This window comes from Malaclemys terrapin, chromosome 5 (assembly GCF_027887155.1).
Source record: "Malaclemys terrapin pileata isolate rMalTer1 chromosome 5, rMalTer1.hap1, whole genome shotgun sequence".
Lineage (NCBI taxonomy): Eukaryota > Metazoa > Chordata > Testudines > Emydidae > Malaclemys > Malaclemys terrapin.
In genome coordinates, this window is record NC_071509.1 from 45,188,453 (window position 1) to 45,214,847 (window position 26,395).

Sequence of the window (26,395 nt, forward strand, 5' to 3'; positions counted from 1 at the left end):
ATATTTTGTGTGTATTTTTTGAGCTCTGGAAATACTATATAGATAACATGTTGCAATGCAGAAATGGTGTTACTCCATTTGACTTTCTGATTAATCTATATTCTTGCTAATTGTAGTATGGCTGTATTTTTGTGTGTGTTGTTTGTGTCAGGAAAATAATAAGGTCTATTAAAAATCAATTGAATATTATAACTAGTAGAAAAACTTTGAAAAAAAAATATTACTCAAGCTAGAAGTATTCAAAAAGAAATAAAATCAACTTGGCAGAGGCTTTAATTGGCTCAGCAACCAGGAACCCAATATAGTTTTTGAACCAAGCCTAGTTCAGCAAAGTCATCTTACAAACACAACTGTTTCAGTGGCACTTTTTATGTTAATATCCTCAGCATGACTCAGGCATATTTGAACCTTATGATAGGTTAATCATTAATTAAGAGCTTACAAAACTGGGAAAAGAAGCCAGCAAGCTAGAGAAACAAGAAATTCTTGTAAATGTTTCTATTTTAAAAGATCAGAATGCCTATAAAATGTATAGTTTGCAGTTTTATTTTAATAATTAAAAAGGATCTGATGCAAAGAAGTTAAGGGAATATTTCATTAGAGCCCCAATGTCACTCTTACAGTAAAACAACTGTTCATCTCCCTGGGAAGAGTGCTTGATTTTATAGTTAACAGAAAACTGTGTTGTAGATCTTAGCACAGCTTCTCTTTGCAAACACAAGTCAGGTGCGTGGATTTCTTTTATTTATCCTTCAGCATAAATGTAGGTGAGACACTAATTGTGGTGGAGTCAGTGTACTAATTGGAGAAATCAAAAATGAACCTCACCTATGGAACGTGCACACACCAAGGTCACAATAGCTCCCAAATCTCACTCAGAATAGCTAGGGCAAAATTCTGCCTGTGTCTCCCTGCTCCCTTAACATGCAGTAGTTGGGCTAGCTGTCTCTGGCCCTGAGAGAAGTGATGTGCATCCCCAACTCGAGCTGAAGGCAATGGGAGCTGAGGGCATTCAGCAGTTCACAGGATAGGGCCCTCTGCTAAACCCAGGAAGCCCTCATTTGGATTTTTGGTGTGATCTGGTGTGGCAGCTAGTGTGTTAGCAACGTTGGAAGCCTTAGGACTAAAAGAGGTTAAGCCTCTGTATTTGGCACTGGTGTGCTCACTACTGGAATGCTGTGTCTAGTTCGGGATTCCGCAATTCAAGCAGGCTGTTGATAAATTGGAGAGGGTTCAGAGGGGAGCCACGAGAATGATTAAAGGATTGGAAAACATATTCTATTGAGCTCCTTGAGAAACAGACTCAAAGAGCGCAATCTGTATGGTTTAACAAAGAGAAGGTTAAGTGATGACTTGATCACAATCTATAAGTACCTAGATGGGGAACAGAAATTTGATAAGAGGGCTCTTTAATTTACCAGACAAAAATATAACAAAATCCAATGGCTGGAAGTTGAAGCTAGACAAATTCAGAGCAGAAATAGCATGTCATTTTTAACAGTAAGCTTAATTATCTATTGGAACAATTGCCCAAGGGTTGGGGTAGATTTTCCATCATTGGCAATTTTAAAATCAAGATTGGATGTTTTCCCAAAAGATATGCTCTAGTTCAAACAAGAATTAATTCAGGGCAGCTCTGTGGCCTTCATTATGGAGGAGGTCACACTAGATCACTGGCTTTATAATCTGTTAATCTACAATGTGGATGGTTCTCTGGCTCTGAAACCTGTTTTCAGCATCATATTGATTAGTCATGCTGTGAGCAGGCTTAATTGACCTGCTACAGAAAATGACTGCTGGAGCAGGTGGATCATCTAGACTTGACCTGCCAGGGTTGCTAATGCTGGTGTGCAATGGTTAGTGCCCCTGTACAGGTGCAGCTGAACTGGTGTTAACGGCAGTGGGAATTTTTAGGAAAAAATTCCTACCACAAATATGGCTAAAGAAACCTACTGGAGGGTTCCTCTAACAGTTTGTATTCAAGACTATTTTTGATCACCAGGGTATGTGAGCAAAGGTTCCCAGCCATTATTCCATCATGCTAAGGGACAGGTGAGTTATAAAAACATTTGCTTTCACATGCTGGGTGTAACTGCGTGTGATGTATTTATGCAGTTGATGTCCTTCTCCTTGGATGTAGGACTTCATAACTATTAGTACTAATCCTTCCCTGGTTCCCTGCAGCTCTCATTGCTCTAATCGCTCCAGGTCACTTTGCAGTTTGGTTCCGTTCCCCCTGTATTTGCTTTTCCTCCAATTTTGGTATCTTCAGTAAATTTGGCCACAGATGAATGTGTGCACACACGCACACACCGAGAGAGAAAAAGAAGACAGAGACTCTCTAAAAGTCTACGCAGAAACCCAAACAGATATAGGCAAAATTAGCACATTCTGTTTAAGGGGGGGCCCTGCTTGAAGACTGACAGAACTGAAACACTCTAGGATAGCAAGGCTACCCTGGGTTTCAGTAGTGCATGCTTCACTGTGACAGAAAATTCTCACAAAACCTTCTGCAAGTATAAGACCCAGAGGGATAGATCAGCGGTTCTCATCCAGGGGTCTGGGGCCCCCTGGAAGGCCGCAAGCAGGTTTCAGGGGGTCTGCCAAAATAAACCAGAGAGCAGAGCTGGCATTAGATTCTTTGAAAGCCAAAGCCCCGCTGCTTGGGGCTGAAAGCCAAAACCCGAGCAACTTAGTTTTACAGGGCCCCCTGTGGTGTGGGCCTGGGGCAATTGCCCTGCTTGTTATTACCCCCTAATGCTGGCCCTGGCTTTTAATCTTCTGGATATGCAGAAAAACAATTGTGGCACAGGTGGGCCATGGAACTTTTATAGCATGTTGTGGGAGCCTCAGAAAGAAAAAGGCTGAGAACCCTTGCGATAGATAAGGGACCATAGAGTCATTCATCTGTAGTTCTGATTCAAATGTCATTCAGGACCATGGTTGTTTGGTTATGTGAAATGAGTTGTTGGTTTCATTCCAGTTCCTACATTACAAAGGCAGTCAAGGGAGTAAGGCAAAGACTGCATTGGCACAGAGTCTTAACTATCATCTGACATTTAAAAGTATTTGGGGGTTCTGAGACCGTGAGGCGAATATGGTATTGCTACTGCCTGCTTTGAGGAAGGCTTTGGCCTGCAGGGCTGCCAGACAGCCTTTTATAGCCATTGAAATTAACTTTTAAAAAGGAAACTATATATATTGAGAAGACATGCTGAGAAGGGACAAATATATGAAAGATCAGTATCTTTTTTTCTTTAAATGTCTGTGCACAAATTTAGTGCAAATGAAAAAAACAAATGAAGGACTCATAGCCCTGAACTGCAACAGGCATAGTAAATACAGGCAATATGTAAGATTCCCTATGCCAGTTTGCTAATATATTTCACTTTTAGTGCTGCCCTGCAACATCCCTGCTATTGCAAAGACTGCCAGTCAGTGCACAAAACTGTGTGGTAGTTTTGTGTTGTGGATAAATGGAAATTGAAGTCAGACACCAAACTCCGCTCCATCTGTGTCCAGAGAAAGAATTTAACCAAGAGGTGAAAAATTATATGGCCGGATCCAAGTCCCACTGAAATCAGTGGAAAGACTCCCATTACCTACAGTGGGAGTTGGATTGGGGCCCATAGTTGGTATGTTCTGCTCAGGGATTAAAGTAAGGGAGGGCAGTGGAGCAGCACATCTCCCCTTTCTCTACTAAAAACAGTGTATGCTCCTCCTTGTCCAAGTGTTCCTCCTTGTCTGGTGCTGCTAAAAATCTAGAGAGTATTCCCCCAACTCTGGCCGTGTGGCAAGAGCCTCCTCTTTCAACTTACTTTACTTTAACCACAAATTCTACTCAGTTCACACATTTGCCCCACTTCTGTTGCAAATAATTGGACAGAATGTATCACATGCAACAGCTTTTTCTCTGTGACTAAACCTGGCAAGCAGCATTTTAAAATGAAGTAACAATATCTGTTTTTAAAGAATTCTTTATTTACTACATCCTAGGACCGTACCATAAATGGAGCAAGAACTAAATAAACTCAGAAGTTTTAAACAATACAAAGAACAGAGATATAGTAAAACACCCAAAATACTAGCACTTCTGAAAATGAGGCACGCTAATATATATATATGTATATATATATATATATATATTTTTTTTTTTCTTTATATAGTTTGTTCTTAACCTAAAAATGTTCACATTTCAAGTCATAAACTTACCTCAGTAGTGTACATGAAATGGTGGAGAAACAGGTATAAAGACAGACCACAGGTGGGGGGCTCAGAGATACCTAACTGACCGTACTACCAACTTTTGGCCCCAATCTTGCCATTGGAGCTGCTAGCACAGACCTCGGAGCCTATAAAGAGCCCCAGTCATCAAGGCCATTTGTTTTTAAAGTCTCTTGGTGTCTGCCACGTTAGGATATCATCTCCATCTTTATTTTTGTTGCACATAATATACAGGCATATGTAAAATACAGTAAGAACTCTAGTGGCTGTTTAAACTAAAGACCTTGGAATGGATCACGCCCTCTGCTTCTGGAAGCAGAGGAGACTTGGATTTGTGTGGATTCCGCTTGGTGGGCACAGAAATGGCGGCAGGGGAGTGATGGCTTCAACATTATCCCTCCCACCATCTCTCCACTGCTGGAACTTGCCAAGGTTTTGGTGGAGTAGCTGGGATGGGGTGAAACAGAGTATCAACCCACATTCCATTGTATCATCCTCTGCTGACCCAATGGGTTTCTATGCAGCCATCCAGTCAGGTGTTGAAGCTGCATGAAGTGGCATTTACTCATGTTGGGTCTTATCTGTTGCCACTGCTTGGCATGAGATGACTTAGCCAAAGGGAGGAGAGGTGGGAACTATTTCCCACTTCTGCTGGGCTGGGCTTCTATTCCCCACTGATTCCCAGGAGAGATTGGTTTTGAAGGCTGCCCATTCCATGCAATCAAGCCCTTGGATAACACTCCAGTTGGGTTGGGCCTAAGGTCTAGGTGCGTTTTTGGAAAGGCTGGAACATGTGATAAAACTCTCCTGGGAAGGAGCATTGGGGGCAGAGTCTGATTAAATGGTTAACTTCCTCACAGTACTTTTGATAATAGTTAAATAGCATTAAATATAACAGAGTGTTGCTGAGTAAAAAACAGTGGCCCAACTTAAGTTGAGAAAATACATATTAGGTGGTCACTTATTTTAGTTAAATATGATCTGAAATTGTTGTCAGTGGGCAAAAGATACCTTTATTGTATGGACCTACAGTTGATTCTTAAATTAAAAAAGAAAGCAAAATTGTTTATTCACTACCCTATTGCACACCACACTTCATTAGAGTTGTCTTGGCAAAGCTGATGCACTTCATAAAGTGAGTGAGCTATTCCTTTGACATTTTACTGTATTTTACATTCACTGCATTAGTAAATAAAAGCCTTTAAACAGGCCACAAAACACTGCAATAATATATTTACTTCTTAATAAAACAAACTTTTTAATAACATTGCAATAAAATGTTTTTTTTTGTTTTGTGGCAAACCACATACCATGTAAATTAGCAACATAAAATGACTTTAAAAATGTATATTAGAAGATATTTACAAACTCTATTTCTTAAATTCATAAGGGTATAGTCTCTGCCTTCCCTGATGTGCATGCATAACTCCAATTAACGCTAATGGGAATTAGGCGTGAAAGGGAGAATGGGAAGGAGGCTAGCCCCATTTTATTAAGTACAATATCACTAACACCCCTAGTACCTTAGAAATTTTGCATGAAACATGATGAAGCTACAGGTAAATAATGCAGTACTTCCTGCTGACAAAAGCACATTTGGCCCTGTCTCAGATATCATACATTCTCTGTCACTACTACTTACACTTCAAAAGAATAAAATAAAAAGAGCATTTTAAAAGAAACTAGGTTTTATACTGGAAGAAGATCTAAGTCAAGATACCTCTCATGAAATATTAGATACTCTGAGCATGTGCTCAGAGACTGAACTAGAAGTGACTTCAATAAATATAAAAGCCAGATGTTATGGAAAACACAGCAGCCTCTTCTTTAGCTAAAACGATTCACGTAATCATGCTTTAAAGAGGTTTGTTTTATGAGGTTGGTTTTTTTAAATAGATGTTTGTTGCCTGTGATTTTTGATAGTGATAAACGAACTGTACTAATGCCAGCACAAAATGCAGAGGTCTCGCTCATTTTCAAATTGCACTTTCCAGTATAGCTTTTTAAATAAGATACTTTGTTGTTTTAAACAAAAACAAACAAAAATCTATTTTATGTATTCTTTAAATATTGAAAATATTCTTCAAAATATATTGTTTATACATTTCCTAGCTGCTCAGATGTACTTTTTTTTTTAATATATATATAGTTGATATATTATTAAAGGCACTACAAAATAGAATTCTCTGGAGTGCAGAAGTTACTAAAAATAACCTTCATACCACAAATATATTGAAAATATAATTGCTTAAAAAAAAAAAAAAAACCCAACCAAAAAACCCCTATGCAATCCCACTACTGTGTATAAATTTGTATAGGCAATGGGCTTAATGCATGTAGGTCACTTAGAAATGTATGAATACGGGTATGTTAAATTTTAAAAATATCCTAAAAAATTAGTGAAAACATCACATATATAAAATATTTCAAACATAATATTTGATAACATTCTTCACTTTCAGGTTTTTTTCAGTTTACTGAGTCCAAACATATTCTTTTGCAGTAGGTTCTTTCTTCATAAATAGTAAAGTGTTCCTTCAGTGTTTGTCCCTCCCCTCCCCTCCCGTCCCCCCACCCCTCACTCCCCACTGTTTGATAGTCTCAGTATGTCTGGTAGACATCATGTATTGGAACCTGGATTGTTGCAGTAGGAAATGCCTGAGGTATATACCCGGCATATCCTCCATAAGCCGCTGCTGCTGCTGCAGCTGCTGCTGCGTTCTTCTGTAGTGTGGCTATAGTTGCTGTTGTTGCAGCAGGAGCTGCAAACGGAACATAACTTGCACCATAAATCCCTGCAGCAGGAATTCTCTGAATATTTGGAGCCATGGTGTACACTGGAGTTATGGGGCGACCCTGGGGACAAAAAATTGGCATTTAACGTTCCAACTCACAGACTTTATCCAGTCACTAGCAATCTAATCTACTAGGCTGAGTATTATAATTTCACACATTAAAAAACTGAAGTGAATCCTTTAAAGTTAAGGAAGGATGATCTTGTGGTGAAGGCATAGGACTGGGAGTTAGGAGACTGTGGATTTGATTCTGCTAGCAAGACCAAGGCTGTGGGCCTGTAAGGGTAGAGACAGCACATCATGGGTGATTGGGGGGCGGGGGAGTGGGGAGGCAAACCAGTGAAGCCATGTGCATTACCTGCTCTTCCAGGGGACCTGGAACCAGCAAGCACAGGCCAGAAAGTAGGCAGGGCCAACTGTGGAGGGAAGGAGCTAGAGCACAAGGGTGATGTCACTTTTGTCTTTGACTCTCTCTGGCTCCTCAGCTACTATTACAGATTTCTGAAGGCAGAGACAAGAAGTTTAAATTTAACATATTACTGCTCCTTCCCATTTATCCTCTCTTGTCAAACTTCGTGTTGCCCCTCACCTCCTCTGCTCCACCAGTGTTCCCAGTCTTGTCTCCTCATTTTCAGCTGCCCACACGGTCACTTTCGTATCTTCTTCCACATGGCCCTTATGCATGGTTCAACCTCCCCATCCATATATACATCCCTCTTAAAGATGCATTTTGGTCACATGGCCCATAGTGAATCTAGCTGACTTGTATACAAAAAGACAGAACTTCCTAAACACTGTCTACATTTCTGTCTTTCCTTGAACACTTCAGGGAAAGGACTGTCCCTTCTCGAATGTCTCAGATATCTCCCAGGTAGTTTTCGCCAGTAGGGCTTCCGTGGAACTCCAAAGGTAAGCTGACTGCTTTCCTCTGCTGGAGGCAGCAGTGGTACCATTGCCTGCCTTCACCTAAGGGTACATTCCTCACTCTGGTACCACTGCCCTTGCTGGTGCAGGAGGTGTCAGTTCTCTCAGCACCCATAGGGGCAAATCAAGTTCCTGGGCTCTATTCCTAGCTGTGACACAGGACAGGTCACCGGGCCTCAATTCTGTAAAATGGGTGTAATAATACTTTTCTTAACCCATTGCTTGTTGTGGGGCTAAATTCATTCATGCTTGTGAAACATCTGAAATTCTTGTATAGAAGGTGCTATTGAAGTGCAAAGTATTATTAATACCTCCCCTTGTCCCTGTTCACCTTCTGAAATAAATAAAAAAAAAAAAAAAAAAAAAAAATGGAGATATCCTATCTCCTAGAACTGGAAGGGACCTTGAAAGGTCATCAAGTCCAGCCCCCTGCCTTCACTAGCAGGACCAAGTACTGATTTTGCCCCAGATCCCTAAGTGGCCCCCTCAAGGATTGAACTCATAACCCTGGGTTTAGCAGGCCAATGCTCAAACCACTGAGCTATCCCTCCCCCTCTCATGACTTGTTTCCAAAGAGCTTTGCAGATCAGTGATATGGCAACAAGTTTACTTAGATTGTAAGCTCTTTGGGGGCAGGGAGTCTTTGTTTTGTGTTTGTACAGCTCCTGGCCCAGGATGGGGCTGCAGGACAAATAAGAAATAATAAGAAGGAAGGTATTTGTTTTGCAAATTTACTGTGCCCAAAGAGTCTGTCACAATTTAATTACACAGAGTAACTCTGGATCTGTAGTAGCCTCAGAGTGTCATTTTTTTTCACTATGAACATAATAAATGGAATGGAACTACAAAAAAAAAGTCAATATGTCATATCAAAATAAACCCTTACAGATCCAGCCAATGCCATAGCATGGGTAACTTTCCCATGAGAGGGTTTCAGGATGGATTCCCATCCTGGTTTCTTGCTCCCTGACTGGACTGGCACTGCTACTGAGGCAACACCAACAGCCTTTTAGGGAAGCACTTCAGCACTATCGATAGAGAATATCCAGTCAGTTATAGGAATGATGCTAGCAGGCTTCAAAGGGTGAGCTATGTGTTTCTTCTTGGTAGTAATGGCATGTGAAGGTTGGTGTGGCTAGAGCAGTAAAAAACAAAACAAAACACCTCAAGCTGAGAAGGGATCTGGGGTTGTGTCTAGTCCCACATGCACAAAAATGGCAAAACAGTTTTGGTTTTTTTAATGTTATGTATGTCCAGTTTCCACTTGCTGAACTAAAGACTCCCCAAAATAAGTGCTGAAAGTGCCTTAGCTGTATTTTGTTCTGTTGAACATGAATTCTCTCATCCTATGTCAGACTTAAGAGCTTTTTACTATTTGCAAAGATCTTCTTAATTGTTGCAATTATACATTGTACTGCTATAGCACCTTCCATTAGAAGATCCCAAGGTGCTTTAGAAACATTACAGAATTTATTCTCACAATACTCTGGGGAGATAGAGAAGTTGACAGATTGGGTAAGTGAAGTACAGAGTAGTTAATGTTGCACAGCAACTCTGTAGTAAAGCCAAGGCACGAGTAGAATTGCTTCTACCTGTGCTTTAACCACCTTCCTTTTTCTCTGTGGCCAATATGCTCCCCTGCCCTGTGCTATATGGGGAGGAGAAAATAAATTAAAATGAGATGGAAAAAGACCCCAAACTGAAGAGGGAGCCAGTGTTGCAAGTTTCTCAACTCTTCCCCCTTCAAGCCCAAGGAGACCCTAGCATAGCATCAGGGCACACAGTTCTGGCAGAGGCATGTTGAGGCTGTGCAGTAGCACTCCAGCTCTACACAGAACACTCCTTTTGAGATTTAGCTAATCTGTGCAATAGTTAATGTGACTCCTACTTTACTTGTTTGGGGCTAAGTGATTTACTGCAGTGTGAGACAACTGTCAAGGTAGGGCTGTTTTTTTTTAGTCTAATAACTAAACAATCTCCCTTTAAACTGCAGCATGGCAAGAGGCCAGGGTTTCAATGTACCAAGATAAGCTTAGCAAAGACTGCATGCTGAATTTACCTGAAAAGGTGGAGGGGTTGAAACTGCAGGTATAACAGCTGCTGCTGCTGCCGCTGCTGCCGCCACACTAGCTGGATCCTGCTGGACAGCAATGGGATTGATCATATGTTCCACTGCGTGGATTTTGCCATCTTCCATCATCTTGGCTGCTGGAGCTGCCTGAAACATGGAGTACTGGGCTCCAATAGCAGGGATTGCCACTAAAACAGACCACATACACAAAAACACATTGGAGTTGCATCTACAGTGCTTTCTTTCCAAGGTAAAAGAAACCTCTCTTGCTAGGTAATTTACACCATGCTCATCACTGTGATATACAACATACAAGGTCTTAGGGGTGCTTCTCAATTCATTTGTTAATTACTATAAATATTTCAAGGTGTGCTTATGGATTCAGTACTACAATTTTGTATGTACTGCATAGTTTTCAAACACTTTTATCTCAATGGGCTCTTAAAGCAGGACCCCCATGAGGGTCACACTGAAAACTTGCCAGGAAACTTGAAGGCTACATCAAATTTACAGAAATCTGTTCAGATTACAGTTGTCCTCATCTAGTGGCCTAAGGAGATGATAAGTTTGAGCATGCAGTGCTCCATCTTGATCTTAGTTACTGCCTCTGAGATCAAGGTTGGAGTATTGCATGCTGGGACCCGAAGTTTTTTTAGGCAGAATTGCTGTATGAAAAGAAGAGTGTGATTTGTATTGTGTAACTCTGTGGGTAGCAGTTGGCCGATAGGCTTCACTTTGGCCATCTCTGCACTATAGTTACTTACTATAGTATATTTTTCTGGCTTAACTTAGCCCCACATATTTCATCACATCTTTCTGCTTGACTCTGGTTTCAGTTTATTTATTTAATTAAAAAAAACCTCTTATGCCTTTCTTCTCATGTCAAAAAGTACGTAACTTGCAATAAATAGAAGAACCGGGGGGAAGAGCTATGAACAGTGAGGGTTATACATGCAAGGGCTGTGAGTCTGTACACATTTCTGAATGGAGTTTGGCTGCATTGCTTAGGAAGCAAATTTGTCCTGCTGAAAATCTCCAGCAATCACAAGTGTGATTCTGTGTGTTCCTCAAAATGTACAGTCAGCTTTTGATTAATTAACATTTCAACAATAAATTTATAGATAACTGAATGACTACTTATAATTACAGTTGGCTGGAGGAGGTGGTTTGGATTGGGATCTGAATTAGCTTTACCCAATGGATCAGATCCGAAGCCAAATCAAGGTTTGGCTTCAATGGTGTTGAAATCTTGCAAGAGTTTATTCCAAACTGGCAGAAATCATGTGAGATCAGCAGTTCCGTTTCCCACCATTTTGGTTTAAAAAAAAAAAAAAAAACTTCACAAGAACACCTCTTTTTATAAGATTTTGAGCACACGTTGACAGGAATCAGAAATTAGTCCTTTCCATTCAGGTACTGGAACCAGTACCACAGGGGCAGGTTTGGATCTAGGAATTTTATCCAAACCTTCCTAAAATCTGGCAATATGTGAACTCAAGAGTCTGCTTTTGGCCTGTCTTTGGAGTTCTAATAAATTCGATACTGTCAATAAATATTTACTAGGCAAGAATATAGTGTGTATATCAAAAATCATTTTTCAAATAGTCTTTAGAAATATCTGAAACTCCTAAGCTGTAGTCACAATTATGAAGGGTGGGAATGCTCTCTCTGAGAACTGACATTTTGCCCAGAGAGTCTGAGGATATAGGTTAAATTATCTCAAATCTTTCTTTGAAAACAGACCTCGTCTTTGAAAATCATCTACTTTTGTCATGCAAATACTAAGCTGAATGCCTCTTTTCTCAAACCACATCATCAAACTGTCAGGATGCCATCTTCCTTTATGAGTGTTCATCTTTTTTTATTTTATTTAAGATAAGTGCGTATCTTAAAAGTGATTTCCATTTATTTGTAATTGATTATTAGAGTATTTCATAATGTTACAACTACAATCAAGTGCATTTTTACTGTAACATCAGTGGTGTTTTATTATTAGTGTGTCTCTTACAATTATGATTACACTGTAGGGAGAGGACATGATTACTTTTTTTCAGTGGCTCACTCTGGTCACTTGAATGTAGATTCTACCTCATAATATTTAGCCCAAACAGAAGTCTATTCAAACAGGGTCTTGCGGACTTCCACTTCATTCTAGCCACTACCATTTTCTCCTATAAACACCAAGGGCTAGATTCTCAGCTGCACCCAGCTTCCACAGGCTGTTGCTAAGGGGGTGGAAGAAAGGAACTAGTTGCTGTTCCCTGATCTTGTGGCTGGTTCTCCACTTGCCCCAGTGTAACTTAGAACAGCCTAGAGGCTGTTCTAAAGTTTGTCAGCTAGTAATAGCACCTAAGGGGCTATCTGCCAGCCAGGAATTGCTGGAGCACTGTGTGATCTGGCCATCCCATTCCTGCTCTATCATAATCTAGGGTTACCATATTCTGAGCCTCCAAAAGGAGGACACTCCACTGGGCCCCGCCCCAACTCCGCCCCCTCCCCTGCTTCCCGCGAACATTTGATTCGTGGGAAGCCTGAAGCAGGTAAGGAGGGTGTGGGGGGAGGAGGCGCGGCCCAGGCTGGCCCCGCTGGCGTTTCCAGCCTGGGTCGGCTCGGGCCCTGGGGTGCCGGCCCCTGGCCCGCCCAGCACTGCCAGTCCCCGGCCCGGCCCCCGGACCCCCGGCCGAGCACCCCCTGGCCCCACCGGCCCCCGGTCGAACACCCCTGGCCCGCTCAGCACCCCCCAGCACCCCCCGGCCTGCTCAGCACCCCCCAGCCCCGCCGGCCCCCCGGCCCGCTCAGCACCCCCCGGCCCGGCCCCCAGCCGAACACCCCCCCGGCTCCGCCGGTGCTCGGCCCCCCCGACCCCCCTGGTCCCCGGCCCCGCCGGCGCTCAGCTCCTCCGGGTTCCGACGCTCGGTGTCCCCGGCACCCCCAGCGCTCGGCCCCACCGGCGCTCGGTGCCCCCAGTCCCCGGCACCGCCGGCACCTGGCCCCCCTGGCCCCCCGGTCCCCGGCACCACCGGCGCTCGGTGCCCCCGGTCCCCGGCACCCCCGGCGCTCGGCCCCGCTGGCCCCCGGCGCTCGGCGCCCCCGGTCCCCGGCACCGCTGGCGCTCGGCCCCGCTGGCCTCTGGTCCCCGGCACGCTCGGCGCCCCCGGCCCCCCTGGTCCCCGGCCCCCGGCCCAGCACCGCCGCCCGCATGTCCCGATTTTCCCGGACATGTCCGGCTTTTTGGGATTTCCCCCCGGATGGGGATTTGGAGCCCAAAAAGCCGGACATGTCCGGGAAAATCCGGACGTATGGTAACCCTACCATAATCCTAAACTGGAGGCTCCAGAAAGGTGGCATAGAAACCAGTGCTGCAAACTCTGTGCCAGCTGGGAACTCTCCCATGCCAAGGAAATCCTCACATAGGGAGATCTGCCTGTTCCCAACCCCTTTGTCTTCTAGATGTCTGTAATCAGGGGGCCAAAGTCACCCCGATGTAATCACTAACATCAAAGGAGATAAACAGGGAGGAATGTGACCCCTAGTCTTCAGTCTCTAGCAAACAAAGCAGCAGCCTCTGAAGCCAGCAGCTGTGTTGCTATATGGTTAGACCCAGAGAGGATGCCTAGGTGTGGGACTATCTTGTTCCTTTGGCCTGTGGAGCCCACACAAGTGAGCATAGCTAGTAACCCTCAGTGAGTGGTGCCGGAAAATGCATTTGCTGCCTCACATTTATAGAGAGGATGGTGATTGTCAGATTTGAATAGAACAATTGGCCAAACTCAGCAGGAAGAATACAGACCTACTGGTCCCAGCCATAAAAATATTCTAAGTATCACCACAGCTGGTTGGGTGGGGTGTTAATTTACCTAAACCAATCTGAATCTAAAAAGTTCAAAGAACTTTGCTCAGTTCAAAGAACAGGCTGAATTTCAAGCCTCTTTATTCTCCCCACCCACCTCCCAACAGGTTTGCCCAACCTAGTAATTATACTAACCTGCACCAGGTTTAATGGTAACTGGATTGACAGCAGACAACTCCAAATTGGGTACAAGCTCATATCCTTTTTCTTGCTGTTTTCCTTTCCCTTCGTGGTATCTGCTATATATGCCACGGCCTGCAGAATATCCCCCCAGATAAGAGCCTCTGGGGCCAGGGGCTCTGTTGCCAGCTGCACCTCGCCCTCTGCCTCTTATGCTGCCTGCTTATAATAACAACATAACAAAATGAGGATGAATAACACAGTAACAGCAATGGGGGAAATGCTTACCACCCCCACATATAGGCATTTGGATAGTAATAAGCTTGCTGAAGTTAGAATAGCTGAATTTGAATCACTCTGTTCTTGAAAACAAAGGGAATCTTGCTCAAATCAGGAATGCACAATCAGACAACGCATTTTCTGTTGTTCGTAGTATTATTCCTTGCATGACTAGATTTTAGTGGTTTAGTTCAGACTTTGGTATTCTCTGGAATTTATTAATAATGTTGAATTTATATCAGCAATTTCGCACACATTACTATTGTGCTTTTGGTCCTGTGATGTAGTGGTAGTTTTATGACAGGTTGTCTGGGTATTCAGACCAGGGGTGATGGAATTTTCCTAAAAGCGGGGGGAGAGGGCATGAGGCCCCACCCCTGCCCATGGCCCCACTCCTGCCCCTCCTCTTCCCCCCCAAAGCCCTGTCTCCTGGCCAAGCCGGAAGCCAGAGCCAGGCTGGGGAACCCGGGCCCCTCCACCTGCTCGGGGTGAAGGGCTCTAGAGCAGCCCCTAGCCCATGTCCCTGCCTCTTGGGCCTCCCTCTGAGGACAGATGGAGGGTCCGCAGCTCCCCACAGCTGCACACATGGCTCTTACCCTGACTTGGCTTTGGCTTCTGGCCTGGGGGCAGGGCCTCGGGGGCCGATGAGCTGCAGCCAAGCCATGGTAAGAGCCACCCGGGCAGCCGTGAGGAGCAGGAGACCTGAGGGACATGAGCTGGGGGATGCTTTCAGGGCCCTCCACCTCAGGCAGGGTCTGCAGCTCCCTACAGCTGCCGAGGCCTGGGGGTGGGGGGGGGAAGAGGAGAAGCAGGGGGCTGGGTCTGTGGCAAAAAGTGGGAGGGCCATGGCCCCTTGCCCACCCCCTGTTCTGGTGCCTCTGATTCAGACATGCAATTAACTGATTCCTAGTGCAGAAATAGTTACAGATATAAATCCGGAGATTGAGTTGAGGCTGGAACTTTTGACCAGTTAGGGTTTACAAATATTTCTGTATTTATATAGGTGGTAAAATAATAAGCTCATGCTTACTGTTAAATTGAACTTGGCTGGAAAATACATTTTCAGAATTTCAGTAAATTATATTCTCTGTAATGATAGTACAAAACCACTTGCAATTACAAATGTCAGTTATAATTGTTGGAATTTAAGCCTGAACGATTACTTTTTGGTTAATTTTTAATATATAGAATTCAATAACAATTAAATTCCAATAATAAGGAAAATACTTCTAACTTGAATAGCACCTTTCATCAACAGATCTCAAAGCTTTTCATAAAGGAGGGTACAGTATGATCAGTTTTTTTTACAGATGCAGTAACTGAGGCATAGATAGTTATGGCTAAGGTTTTCAAAGGCATCCTGTAATTTTGGATGCCTATTTTGAGACACCTACGATCTGATTTTTCAGAGCACCCAGCGCTGAAGTCAAAGGGAGGTGCAGATGTACAACACTCTGGATAATTAAGACTCAAGAAGTCTGGTACTCAAACTATAGGAAACTTCTGTTGCTTGCCCAGAGTAATACAACAGTAATAGAAGTCAGATCTCCTGACACCCAGTCCTGTGTTCTGTCCACTAGTGCACCCCTACCTTACACCTGTCTTAGAAAGGGATTGTCAAAAGAAAAATATCTTCAATATACTAGCATTAATAAAATAAGACAGAGTATAATTATGATGAACTGTGCTGCAAAAGTAAGTTCAGAAATGTAAATGTAAAACATGTCAGCTGTTACCTATTTAAGACAGATTCATGGCCCCTCCTTGAAAGCAGAGCTGGCAATAATGCCCCCTAATTATACCATGTTCAACTGTGCTTACTAACCTTTCACAAAGTAATCTCGGTTGGGACCGATGAGAGCATTGTATGGATATCCATAATACGCTAGTGTGTATGGATCGCAAGAGTAAACATAGTTGGGTTGCTGAGTTACTTCTGTTGTTGTTGTTGCTCCTCCTTTAGCTGCTTTCTGATAACGAGTGTACTGCTCTTTGTCTACTGGTTTGGCCAAGGTAACTTCCAGGCATGAGCCTTCAAGTTCAGTGCCATTGAGGTTGTTCATGGCGTGAACTGCGTCTTCTCTACTTGTAAAGTGCACAAAGGCATAATCACGTATTTTTTTAACCCGTTCTACGCAGCCAGGGTTAAACTGGCCAAAGATCTTTTTAATTGTATCCTCTGTGGTTTCAATCATTAAATTCCTCACATACAGGATTTTAACAGTCTCCATTACATCTTCATCAACATCTATCTCTGGTTCTGCCCAATCAACAGCAATTTGGTGGCCCCACAGTTGGATTCTCCCAGGCATCAGCTTTCTCCTCGCCATTGCGGCTGCTCGATGGCTTTCATACTCCACAAAGGCGAAGCCTCTATTTTTCATCTTGTCTGCTGCACTCGCATACACAATGACGTCTAGCACGCCCTCTGTCACCTTGGAGATCTCTTCTAGTATTTCCTCTCTCTTCTTCATCTTGGGTATACCTCCAATGAACAGCCTGCAGTTATCCACACTGCAGCAAACACCTAGAAGCCTACCAGGACGGATTTCGTAGTTGTTCAGTTCTCTGACGGCACGTTTGGCTTCATGCTTGTGTGTGTACATAACAAAAGCATAACCCCGATTTTTCCCATCAAAGTCCATCATCAGGCGCATTTCATAGATACGTCCTACGGACTCAAACACAGGCACTAGCTCGTCTTCGTACACATCACGGGGAATTTTACCAACAAAGACTTCACAGCCACGAGGAGGGTGCAACCCCTCCCAGCCAGGTGGTGGCCCACCGTACTTGCGCTGACCGTTCTCTTGAATCATGGTATATCCAGTACGCTCCATGAGTGCCAACAGAGCAGCCTCATTAGGTGCACCAGCGACACCTTCGGGAACTTTGGTTGTAGACATGTTGGAGGAGTCGTTACTCATCCTAGCAGTGGAATCCTCAGCTGTCATTATGTCAAAATCATTCAAAGTGTACTGAAACCTAAACAAAGAGAGGGGAAAGTAGGACATTAATTAGCTGTTGTTAACATGACAGGAATCTGACTTTTTTCTGCAGTTTATGTGCAAGTTTATTTTTCAAGATCAGGACAACTATTAAATACAAAACCATAAAAATTAAATAGCAAATATACTCTCCTGCATGCAATGGATACTGGCCCAGGAAACTCCCTGAGATGAGTTTCCTTCAAATCTTCCCCTCGTATGAGAGAATCTAAAAGGGGTATGGAGGAAGGTGGTGGTCCAACTTCCCATGAACTATGCAGGTCTTGTTCTTGCACCCTGTCCGTGCAAAATTCCACTCTGAGGTGAGTATAGGCACGTAACCTGGGTGAATGCTGCTTCAAGTAGTTACTTGGACTATGTCTACATGAGAGCTTACAGCAACGCAGCTGTACCAATGCAGCTGTGCCGCTGTAAGATCTCTCATGTAGCTGCCCTATGCTGGCGGGAGAGTGCTTTCCCGTTGACATAATTAAATCACCCCCAATGAGTGGCGGTAGCTATGTCAGCGGGAAAAGCTGGTGTAACTTATATCGCTCAATCGCTTATATCGTTGTTTTTCACACTCTAAGCAACATAAGTTTTACTGACATAAGTGGTAGTGTAGACATGGCACTCGATACAGATAGCTTCTGCCACAGGAGGGAAGGATACCACGGAGAACAGCGGCCACCTGGATCCTCAAAATCCAATGGAGCCTGATCGTCTGGTAAAAAGGGGCTACTGCTGGATCAGAAAATGAGTGATCCTACAGAACCAGCATTCCCCATTTCCATGGTTCCCTGCTGGAATCCTCGCTATCAGTGTACCCTATACTCATGATCAATTAGGTATTAAGTAATTTTACAGCAAAATATGGGCAAGGCTTATTAAGCACTGGAAGCAGTACTTGTAAACTAAGAACTTCCAGGTTTCTGTGGACTTGCAGAATAAAATCTGAAATGGAAATAAAACAATTTTAACTTTGTTTATGTAAAGAACGGTTTTGGTCCCCTGGCAGTAATCTGGTAAATTTAGATTAGCTTCCTAGTTGCCAGTTGAGTTAATTGTTTTTGTTATGGTATCTAACACATTTGTCTTCTTTAGTAAATTAATTAATTACTTTACAGAAGCTGAAAAGAATAATTCAGGAATTACAGATAAAATCTCCAATTACAAACCAGCATTAATTGCCCACTTCACCTTATATGGCCCCTTAGAATATGTGTTAACTACTTATGCTAAACAATCTGTTCCACCTTGTATTTAGCTGTGGCACCTTTCCCAGACCTGAGGAAGAGCTCTGTGTACCTCAAAATCTTATCTCTTTCACCAACAGAAGTTGCTCCAATAAAAGATATTACCTCACTCACCTTCTGTCTCTACACAATCAGCACAGTAAAGCTACTGGAAAAGGAAAAGCAGTTTATGAAATTTTGTTCTGTATTCAAGTAGAACACCAGTGAGGGAGGTACTGTCTGTCTACTTCTTGAGATCCCATTTCTAGCCTCTTTTTGAGGCAAGACTAACTGCTACTACAACTGAGTGCTAATGATGATTTTCCTCTAGCTCAATTAAAAGAATAGTTGCTTTTGGATTTTGAAGATCACTGATGCATAGATATTAAAGACAGACGGGACCATTAGATTATTTAGTCTAACCTCCTGTATACCACAGACCATTACATTTCACCGAGTAGTCCCCGTATGGAGCTAAATAACTTATGTTTGGCTAAAGCATAACTTCCAGAAAGGCATCCAGTCTTGATCACAAGACATCAAGAGATGGAGAATCCATCACTTGCCTTGGTAGTTTGTTTCACTGGTTAATCACCACTTGCTGTTATTGTTTGTCCACTATGCCCCTTAAATTTTTCAGTCACTACATTCTAGGATATTGTCCCCCATTATGTAGGTATGGCTTGCATCCTTTGGTCTTGGATGTATCACCTTGTATCTGGCTGCATTAAAACACATTTTGTTTGAATGGGGCCAGTTTATGAAGTGATCCAGATCGCTCTGTATGACTGCTTTGTCCTCATCATTATTTATCTTTCTGCCAAACTTTGTCATCTGCCAGTTTATATTCCAGATCATTGATGAAAATACTGAGTAGTGTTAGGCCTAGTACTGATCCCTGCAGAACATCACTAGAAACACCCCTATTCAGTGATGATTGTTTGACAAGATCTATTTTCCGTAAAATTGGTTGAAGTCCGAGCATGGACAGATTGGCCCTAGTTAGTAGATTTTAGTCAGTCGGATGTAGTTCTGCTGGAACAATATGTATGCTAGGTCTTTATGCTTGTGTGTTCAGAGCTGAGCGCTTCTGTAAAACGGAGGAAGCATGTAAAGATCTCATTTTATAGGACAGGAGTTCTGAAAAGAGGCTTTAAGTGTTGCTGCCATTGAAAGCTAGTGGAGAATCTCTTGCATGTAGGGCAAATGTTGCACTCCACAGGTACGTACTGCCCAAGAAGCAGTGGAACTAATGAGGTTCTGATGTGCTGAGGGAGGGTGTGAAACAGAAGCCAGGGTCACAGGTGCTGCAGAGCAACTCCTTGGGGTCTGTGTATCCTGGGGGGATGAAAGGGAGGGTTCTGTCTCTGAACTGGTCTGATGCAAATGGAAAGGATGTAACTCATGACCAATAACAGTTTCATCTATAAAGGGGAATCTTCAGTAGCTTTCAACAGTAGTAGCATATAAACAATCTTTGAGCAACTCCAGTCACAGCCAGAGACCATTATGTGCTCTATAACTGATATCACTTTTAAAAACACATTACAAAACCTGCCTGCGTGACCTTTCATATCTTTTTGTTGTCCTTGTTTGAAGCAGAAATATTCTGTATCTAAACATCAGCACTCCTCACAGAAGTGGAAGGTAGAGCAGTGGGTGCATGTTAGAGGGTTAGAGAGAGGGAAATTTGTATGTATTTCCTTTCTTTTAATGAGATCTCATTAAGAAATTTTGATTCCCCTCCCTCCCCCTCCCTCCCCCTCAAGAATTCTAAAAATCAACTCTGTCATCTCAGTTATTTCAAGTCTTTGGCAGGGAATTTTCCCTAAGTTTGCAATAAGGCCTCAGGATACGTGTACAACTTCAGTGTCACAGTGGTATTGCTATACTTACTATATCTGTTCCTGGAATCAGTTATCCACTGCTAGTAATACATAAAGTTCAGAGTAAGTACCTCAAGACTCTGTGAGAAGTAACTTCTTAGAACAACACTTCTTACAAATAAGATAAGGCTCATGGCACCGAATGTAAACTTTAGACTGTTGGTACCTAACCCACTTGATGTATGGATATGGGGAGTGTAATATATCAACATGTGCACATAGTGGTTCGAGTTAGAGTGGGTTGAAAATTTTCTTATGGAATAGTTTCCTGTTGGAAAATGCTGTTTCATCAAAATTGATGCATTCTTTGGGAGTGTGTCAATTTTGATGAAATTTCATTTAGAAAAATTTTAAACAAAAATTTCAATAAGATTGGAGCATTCCATTTTGACAATATAGGAAGGGAACATTTTGATCTTTTTGTTTCAAAACAATTGTTTCAAAATTTATGTTATAAAAATAATTAAAATCAAAATGAAAATAAAACTTCTCAATGTTATCAAAACACAATGTTTTGATCTGATTTGCTGATGGCATAGCTGCTTCTATACTGGAGTTTTGTTGGCATAGCTATGTTGGTCAAGAGTATAGTTTTTTTCACACTCCCGATTGACATAGCAATGCCAGTAAAAGCTTTAAGTGTATACCAAGCCTCAGTGTTCTGACTTTTTCTGTCTCTGTTCCCTTTATTTTTTCATGTCTCTTTTCTCTATCCTGAGTACTTTTTCAGATTCTCTTCCTGTCCGTTACATTCCACTTCTTTCAGCAATCTATCTCCCCCTTTGTTTCCCCATGTTCTCCCGCTGTTTTCCTCCAAGTTCTTTCCCCACTCTGCTTTTTCCATTTCCATGTATTCTTTCTCATCCATTGCTAGCCACCAGTACTGGAACATGGGTCCTTGTGGGTGGCCAGTTGTTACTGCAGTACCACAGAGTGCAGAGACCAGAACTGTTTAGAGACCTCAGTTTGGCCCACAAAATCTGTTTTACTCACTTAGTTAAACACACATTTTAGCTTTGCCTGCTGCATGACACAACAGAAATCTTCACAAAGTTCAGGTAAAATTTCTCTTGGCCAGAAAAAACACAGTACATGTTTTCAGGGCATTCTCGTTTTTATGCGTCCGACGAAGTGGGCATTCACCCATGAAAGCTTATGCTCCAATACATCTGTTAGTCTTAAAGGTGCCACAGGACTCTCTGGTGCTTTTTACAGATCCAGACTAACACGGCTACCCCTCTGTACTCGTTTTTATTGTTACTGCCTTTTCATACGTTAGATTGATTTTTTTCAAAGGTGAATGGGCAAGACTTTATAGCAACCAATCTCATGCACAATATTAATTTTAAAATGTTTTTCTGAAATGTACAGAACCATGTGTACATTTTGTTAGTATATAATAAACTGTCAATTGAAACTTAAATCTGTTACCATGAAAACTGTATCTCTGCAGTGTGAGAGCTAATATTGTACACATTTAGTAGGCTGGATTGAGTCAGATGATTTCCTTATTTCCATTAGGAATGACTAATATGGGGAAAACCAGAAAATATATATTTACACTTTGAAGCACATGGTCTTATGATACATAAGAGCTCAATTCCTCATCTAGTATATCCAAAGAGGAGGTTGCACCAGCTTCACAATGACACAGGATCATATGAAGAAAAGACTATTCCTAATCTAAACTGTTGTGAAAATGAGACTGTAGGAGTTAACAAGTTTTATGTGATTAATTATCTGGGAATGGATTAAAATTGTGGTTGCTATAGTTACAGTTGTAGTGCATGTACAATCTCTGAAATACTCAGGAATTTTAAAAAACAATACAAAGCATTGATTAAAAATTGGAATATATTTAAGGAATAATATTCATCCATATATCTACCTACTTATATTACTCCCATCACCATAGTGTATATAAGCACCTCACAAATATTAATGAATGACTTTCTCCTCACAGCATTCCTGTGTGGTAGGGAAGTATTTATTCCATTGTGGAAGATGGGGAACTGACTCATGGAAATATTGTATAACTTGCCCAAGGCCACACAATAAGTCTGTAGCAGAGTCAGGTGCTGAAGCCAGATCTCAAGAGTCTTACTGCAGTGCCTTAACCTCAAGGCCATCTTTGAAAATCATTTGTTTAATATCTGCACATATATGGTATTTATGATATATAGTGTGACTCTATATTCCTTTTATGCCTTTCCCCTCATCCTCTTTTCAATTAAAAGTTTAACAATTTATGTTCCAAAAACCAAACCCAGTTTGGGCTACCTTTAAAGGCTGCTGGTTGAGCTCCTCAGGGGTATGCAGGTTGATTATCTATCTAATCTGCATAGACATTTGTACCTCAGCCATTACTGTGGATTCTGAATGTCTAAAGATGAAGGCTATGTCTACACTGCGCACCTTACAACGGCGCTGTTGTAAGGTGTGCAGTGTAGCTGCTCTTTGTTGCCAGGAGAGCTGTCTCCTAGCAACAAAATAAAACCACCCCCAATGAGGGATGGTAACTTCAGTGCCAGGAGATCATCTCCCGCTGATGAAGTGCTGTCCACACCAGCGCTTTTAGTCATTAAAACTTTTGTTGTTCAGGGGGGTGTTTGTGTTTTTTCACATCCCTGAGCGACAAAAGTTTTAACAATGAAAGTGCCAGTGTAGACAAAGCCTAAGAAATATCCTGAGACCAACGTGGCTACAGCAACACTCCAGACAACAATTAAAGAGTAAGAAGCATTGTTGTAGGGCTCTGAAAGGATTCTCATGTGATCCTCTTTGGATGAAAGGCTGTAGGGCTGCCAAACCTTCAGGGTTCTTCAGGAGTCTCCAGGAACTGAAGATTAATTTTTATTTAAAGATTGTCATATGATAAGATCTCCACCAATATGTGCAAGCAGAGTTGGCTGACTCAAGGGTAGGATGGATATAAATCTAGGAAAAGTGGGTCCTCAGTGATGTGACAGAGTGGAAGGGAAAGAAAGTGATCGTGCCTAGAACACAGGAAAACTTTTGAGATATCTTGGAGAATGTGTGTGTGTGAATCAACACACTGATAATTATCTTTCCTGACACCATTTTGCTGCTATTGGGGAAACACAACAAAATGGCTTCAAATGTTCAGTTGGTCCACGTGATGAATCCTCACAAATGAGTATGTCAGCTTTCTGCCTTCTGTATTGCCACCCACCAGCCTATGAGTCTGAGCTAAGTCCTTTTTCTGTGTTGGAATAAATATGCCTAGATTTTAATTATCCATTCTAATGCTTTTCAGCAGCTTCTTTAAAAAAAAATTGAGATAAAAAGTATTCGTTTAGCAAATAGTCTTAAACCTGAAAAACTCAATGCTACAGATATTTTCCTGCAACTTAGGCTTTGTCACTTACACCCTCTGACCCTAAAAAATGTTCTATGAATGCAATCCACAAAAGCCAGCATGCTAAGCAGGAAGCCACATAAGTTAGCCAATGGGAGATGCCAACAGGAGGAGGTGTGTCCTAACCCCTACCCCCCCTCATGGAGATAGGTGCCTACGTCAGGGCTGCAGGAAGGAACCCTCTCCTGCATTCAGGTGGCTTAGCTGCCTAAATTGTTTTTTGTGAGAATGAACTAGGCATGTGTTTCATTCCACACAAACTGACAGGAGGAGGAGCCCACCTTATAACTTTTAGCCATGTGGTTAGAACACTCACATGGGATGTGGGAGACCTAAGTTCAATTCCACTCTCTGCCTGAGGGGGAGAAGAGATCCCTGTTCAAATCCTCTGCACCTCACGGGCTTAAAAAGTCATTGGGCCACATATACAGAATGAGAGAAATTCTCTACCCTGGTGATTAGAGTACCAATCTGGCAGGTGAGAGACCTTGGGTCCAGTCCCCCTGCTCCAACCACGCTTTAATTAGTTACCCAAAATGCAAACAGCTTCAGCAGGAGAACTTGAGGGATCCCCACATCAGAATATTCCCACATTAGTTAGGGCACTTTCCTAAGATGCGTGGGAGGCTCCTGCTGCCTCCTCCTCTGAGCAGATTTTGAATGGGACCTGATCTGGTAGGCATGCTCAGAGGCTGCTTACCAGATCAGGTGCCATGGGTGAGTTATGCAAAGGAATGCCTATCTTCCCCCCGGGTGGATTACTCTGGGGCTTAGGTGGGAGATCGGCATCCCGACACCTAGAGTGAGGCAGCAGTGTGCATGCCCAGAGACAGAAACATAGCAGCCCAGGGAGCTTTTTACTGCAAATATGTAGGTGCCGAGTGTATTTCGGTACAGGCAGCCAAGGAGGAGTTTTGTGGGTTACAGTGGCTCCTAAAATTGAGACTTAGGCCCACATCCACAATGGTACTAAGTGCCTTGTGGGGTTACACAACCATTTACATCACTACTGAAATTAGCCCTTCAGCTATAGTATAACAGAATGTGGAAACATAATGTGGATGTTTGAGAGATGCTGTTGAACTGCAAATGTACATTCTATCTGGCTCACATGTTTTATTAAGGAATCTTATTTATGTATGCATTCAACCCTGTACCTGTGTTCTGAGATTTGATCTACAGTAGGGTTAGTTAGTGGTATCATGTAAGTGTGTATCAAGGTCAGCGAATGGCACCAGAAGTGAAGTGAAGTGATTGGAAAATACCTGAAAACAAATAACTGCAAAACATGTTTGGGAAACTGAGTGAAAGAAGACACAGTGCTGCAGGAAACATCCACAGACTTCAGTGATCAAATTGCACGGTGACAAGCACCTTACAGAAACTAAGCTAGACAGAGATGCTGGTGAGCCATGCAAGTGCCCATTGACTATAGATACTGACTCCACAGCAAGCTTAGCTAGTCAACAAATGGGTCAGCCCACCAGGGAAGTCCCCCACATAGCCCAGCTCTGTGGCCAAGAATTCCGAAGCAAGTTGGCAGGAAGAAGCTCATGCAGATTCTACAGGAGCACTTTAAAAAGAAGCAGAGAGGTGAATGGGCTCCTATAAAAGCTGAGCACTGAGACAGATGGGCCTCACCTGACGAGGACTGTGCCAGCAACTCCAGGAGACGCTGATCCACCCAGGATCAGCACTTAAGGCAGAGGTGCTAGGTGACAAGAAGTTGACGATGGTGTCTTCTTGTTCTTGTAGGGGATTAAGAGGACAAAGTTATCTTTATGCACTGGGAAGATGGATGGGAGAAGTTCTTGGGAAATATGTATTGGTGGGAAGCTATTTGGAGAAGAAATTCTGTACTAGGGAAGAAAATGTGATGGGGTGGTCTTGGCCAGCGCAGGAGGACTCTGTATTAAAGAGGAGGAGCATTCACTGTAGGTTTGGGTTTGCAGCATTGCATCTTGGATTATAATCCAGCCAATCTGCACTTTATCTCCCCTTCAGAATTGGGGTAGGTTCCACGTCCGTGGAGCCCAGGAGTCTGCAGAGCTTCTGTTAAACATCAGCAGCACAGGATAATTTAATTTGGGATCAAACCTATATAGTGCAACTCTGGTTGTTTTTTGGAGCCTGCTAAAATAGGAAATTTAAAAATAAAATTACCTGATTATCTGATGAGGTTTTCTTAAAATATCCCCACCAGTGAGTTATTTTAAGCTCTAGGACAAATCCTATTAGTCAGTCTGGTTTTCAGAAGGTCATTTACGATTACTGAGTGACTTTAATATAAAAGTCTAAAATACATTTCCTATGATAGACTGCATAAAAAGATCATGCAACATTCATTAGTGAAAACATGTCAGTCAGATTTGCTGTTAGAAAAGTCTCAATTTTGCACTATACAACCTTGCTAGCTGATTTCATACCTTGCTAGGTATTATAGAAAGTCACGCTATAAACAAAGCGTCCATAGAGGGCATCTTAACAAAAGGTCCTGCGTAATGTTGACACAGTAAAATATTAGTTTCAGTTTTAGGTGTGACCCTTTAATTTAGTTAAAATTCCTTGTATACAGTAACCCTGCCTCTGAAGTTCACTTGCAGCTACAAAGCACCATTACAGTTGAAGAGAAAGTCAAATAGTCT

At 42.5% G+C, this 26,395-nt stretch overlaps 1 protein-coding gene across 7 annotated transcripts in view; it reads right to left on the reverse strand.

Annotated features, from left to right (window-relative positions):
- Positions 1–3,961: 3,961 nt before the first annotated feature.
- The window catches only part of RBM47 (RNA binding motif protein 47), a 115,524-nt gene continuing 93,090 nt past the window's right edge, over positions 3,962–26,395 (reverse strand). For 5 of the 7 annotated variants that reach the window (XM_054029848.1, XM_054029850.1, XM_054029845.1 and 2 more), the window contains 4 exons: positions 16,089–17,248; positions 14,000–14,206; positions 10,003–10,202; positions 3,962–7,080 (listed from right to left, as the gene is read on the reverse strand). In XM_054029848.1, the coding sequence (XP_053885823.1) occupies positions 6,826–7,080; positions 10,003–10,202; positions 14,000–14,206; positions 16,089–17,217 (1,791 nt within the window). In that variant the 5' untranslated portion in view covers positions 17,218–17,248 and the 3' untranslated portion in view covers positions 3,962–6,825. The remainder of the gene's footprint in view (positions 7,081–10,002; positions 10,203–13,999; positions 14,207–16,088; positions 17,249–26,395) is intronic. The other 2 variants (XM_054029846.1, XM_054029851.1) reach the window with 2 other exon arrangements.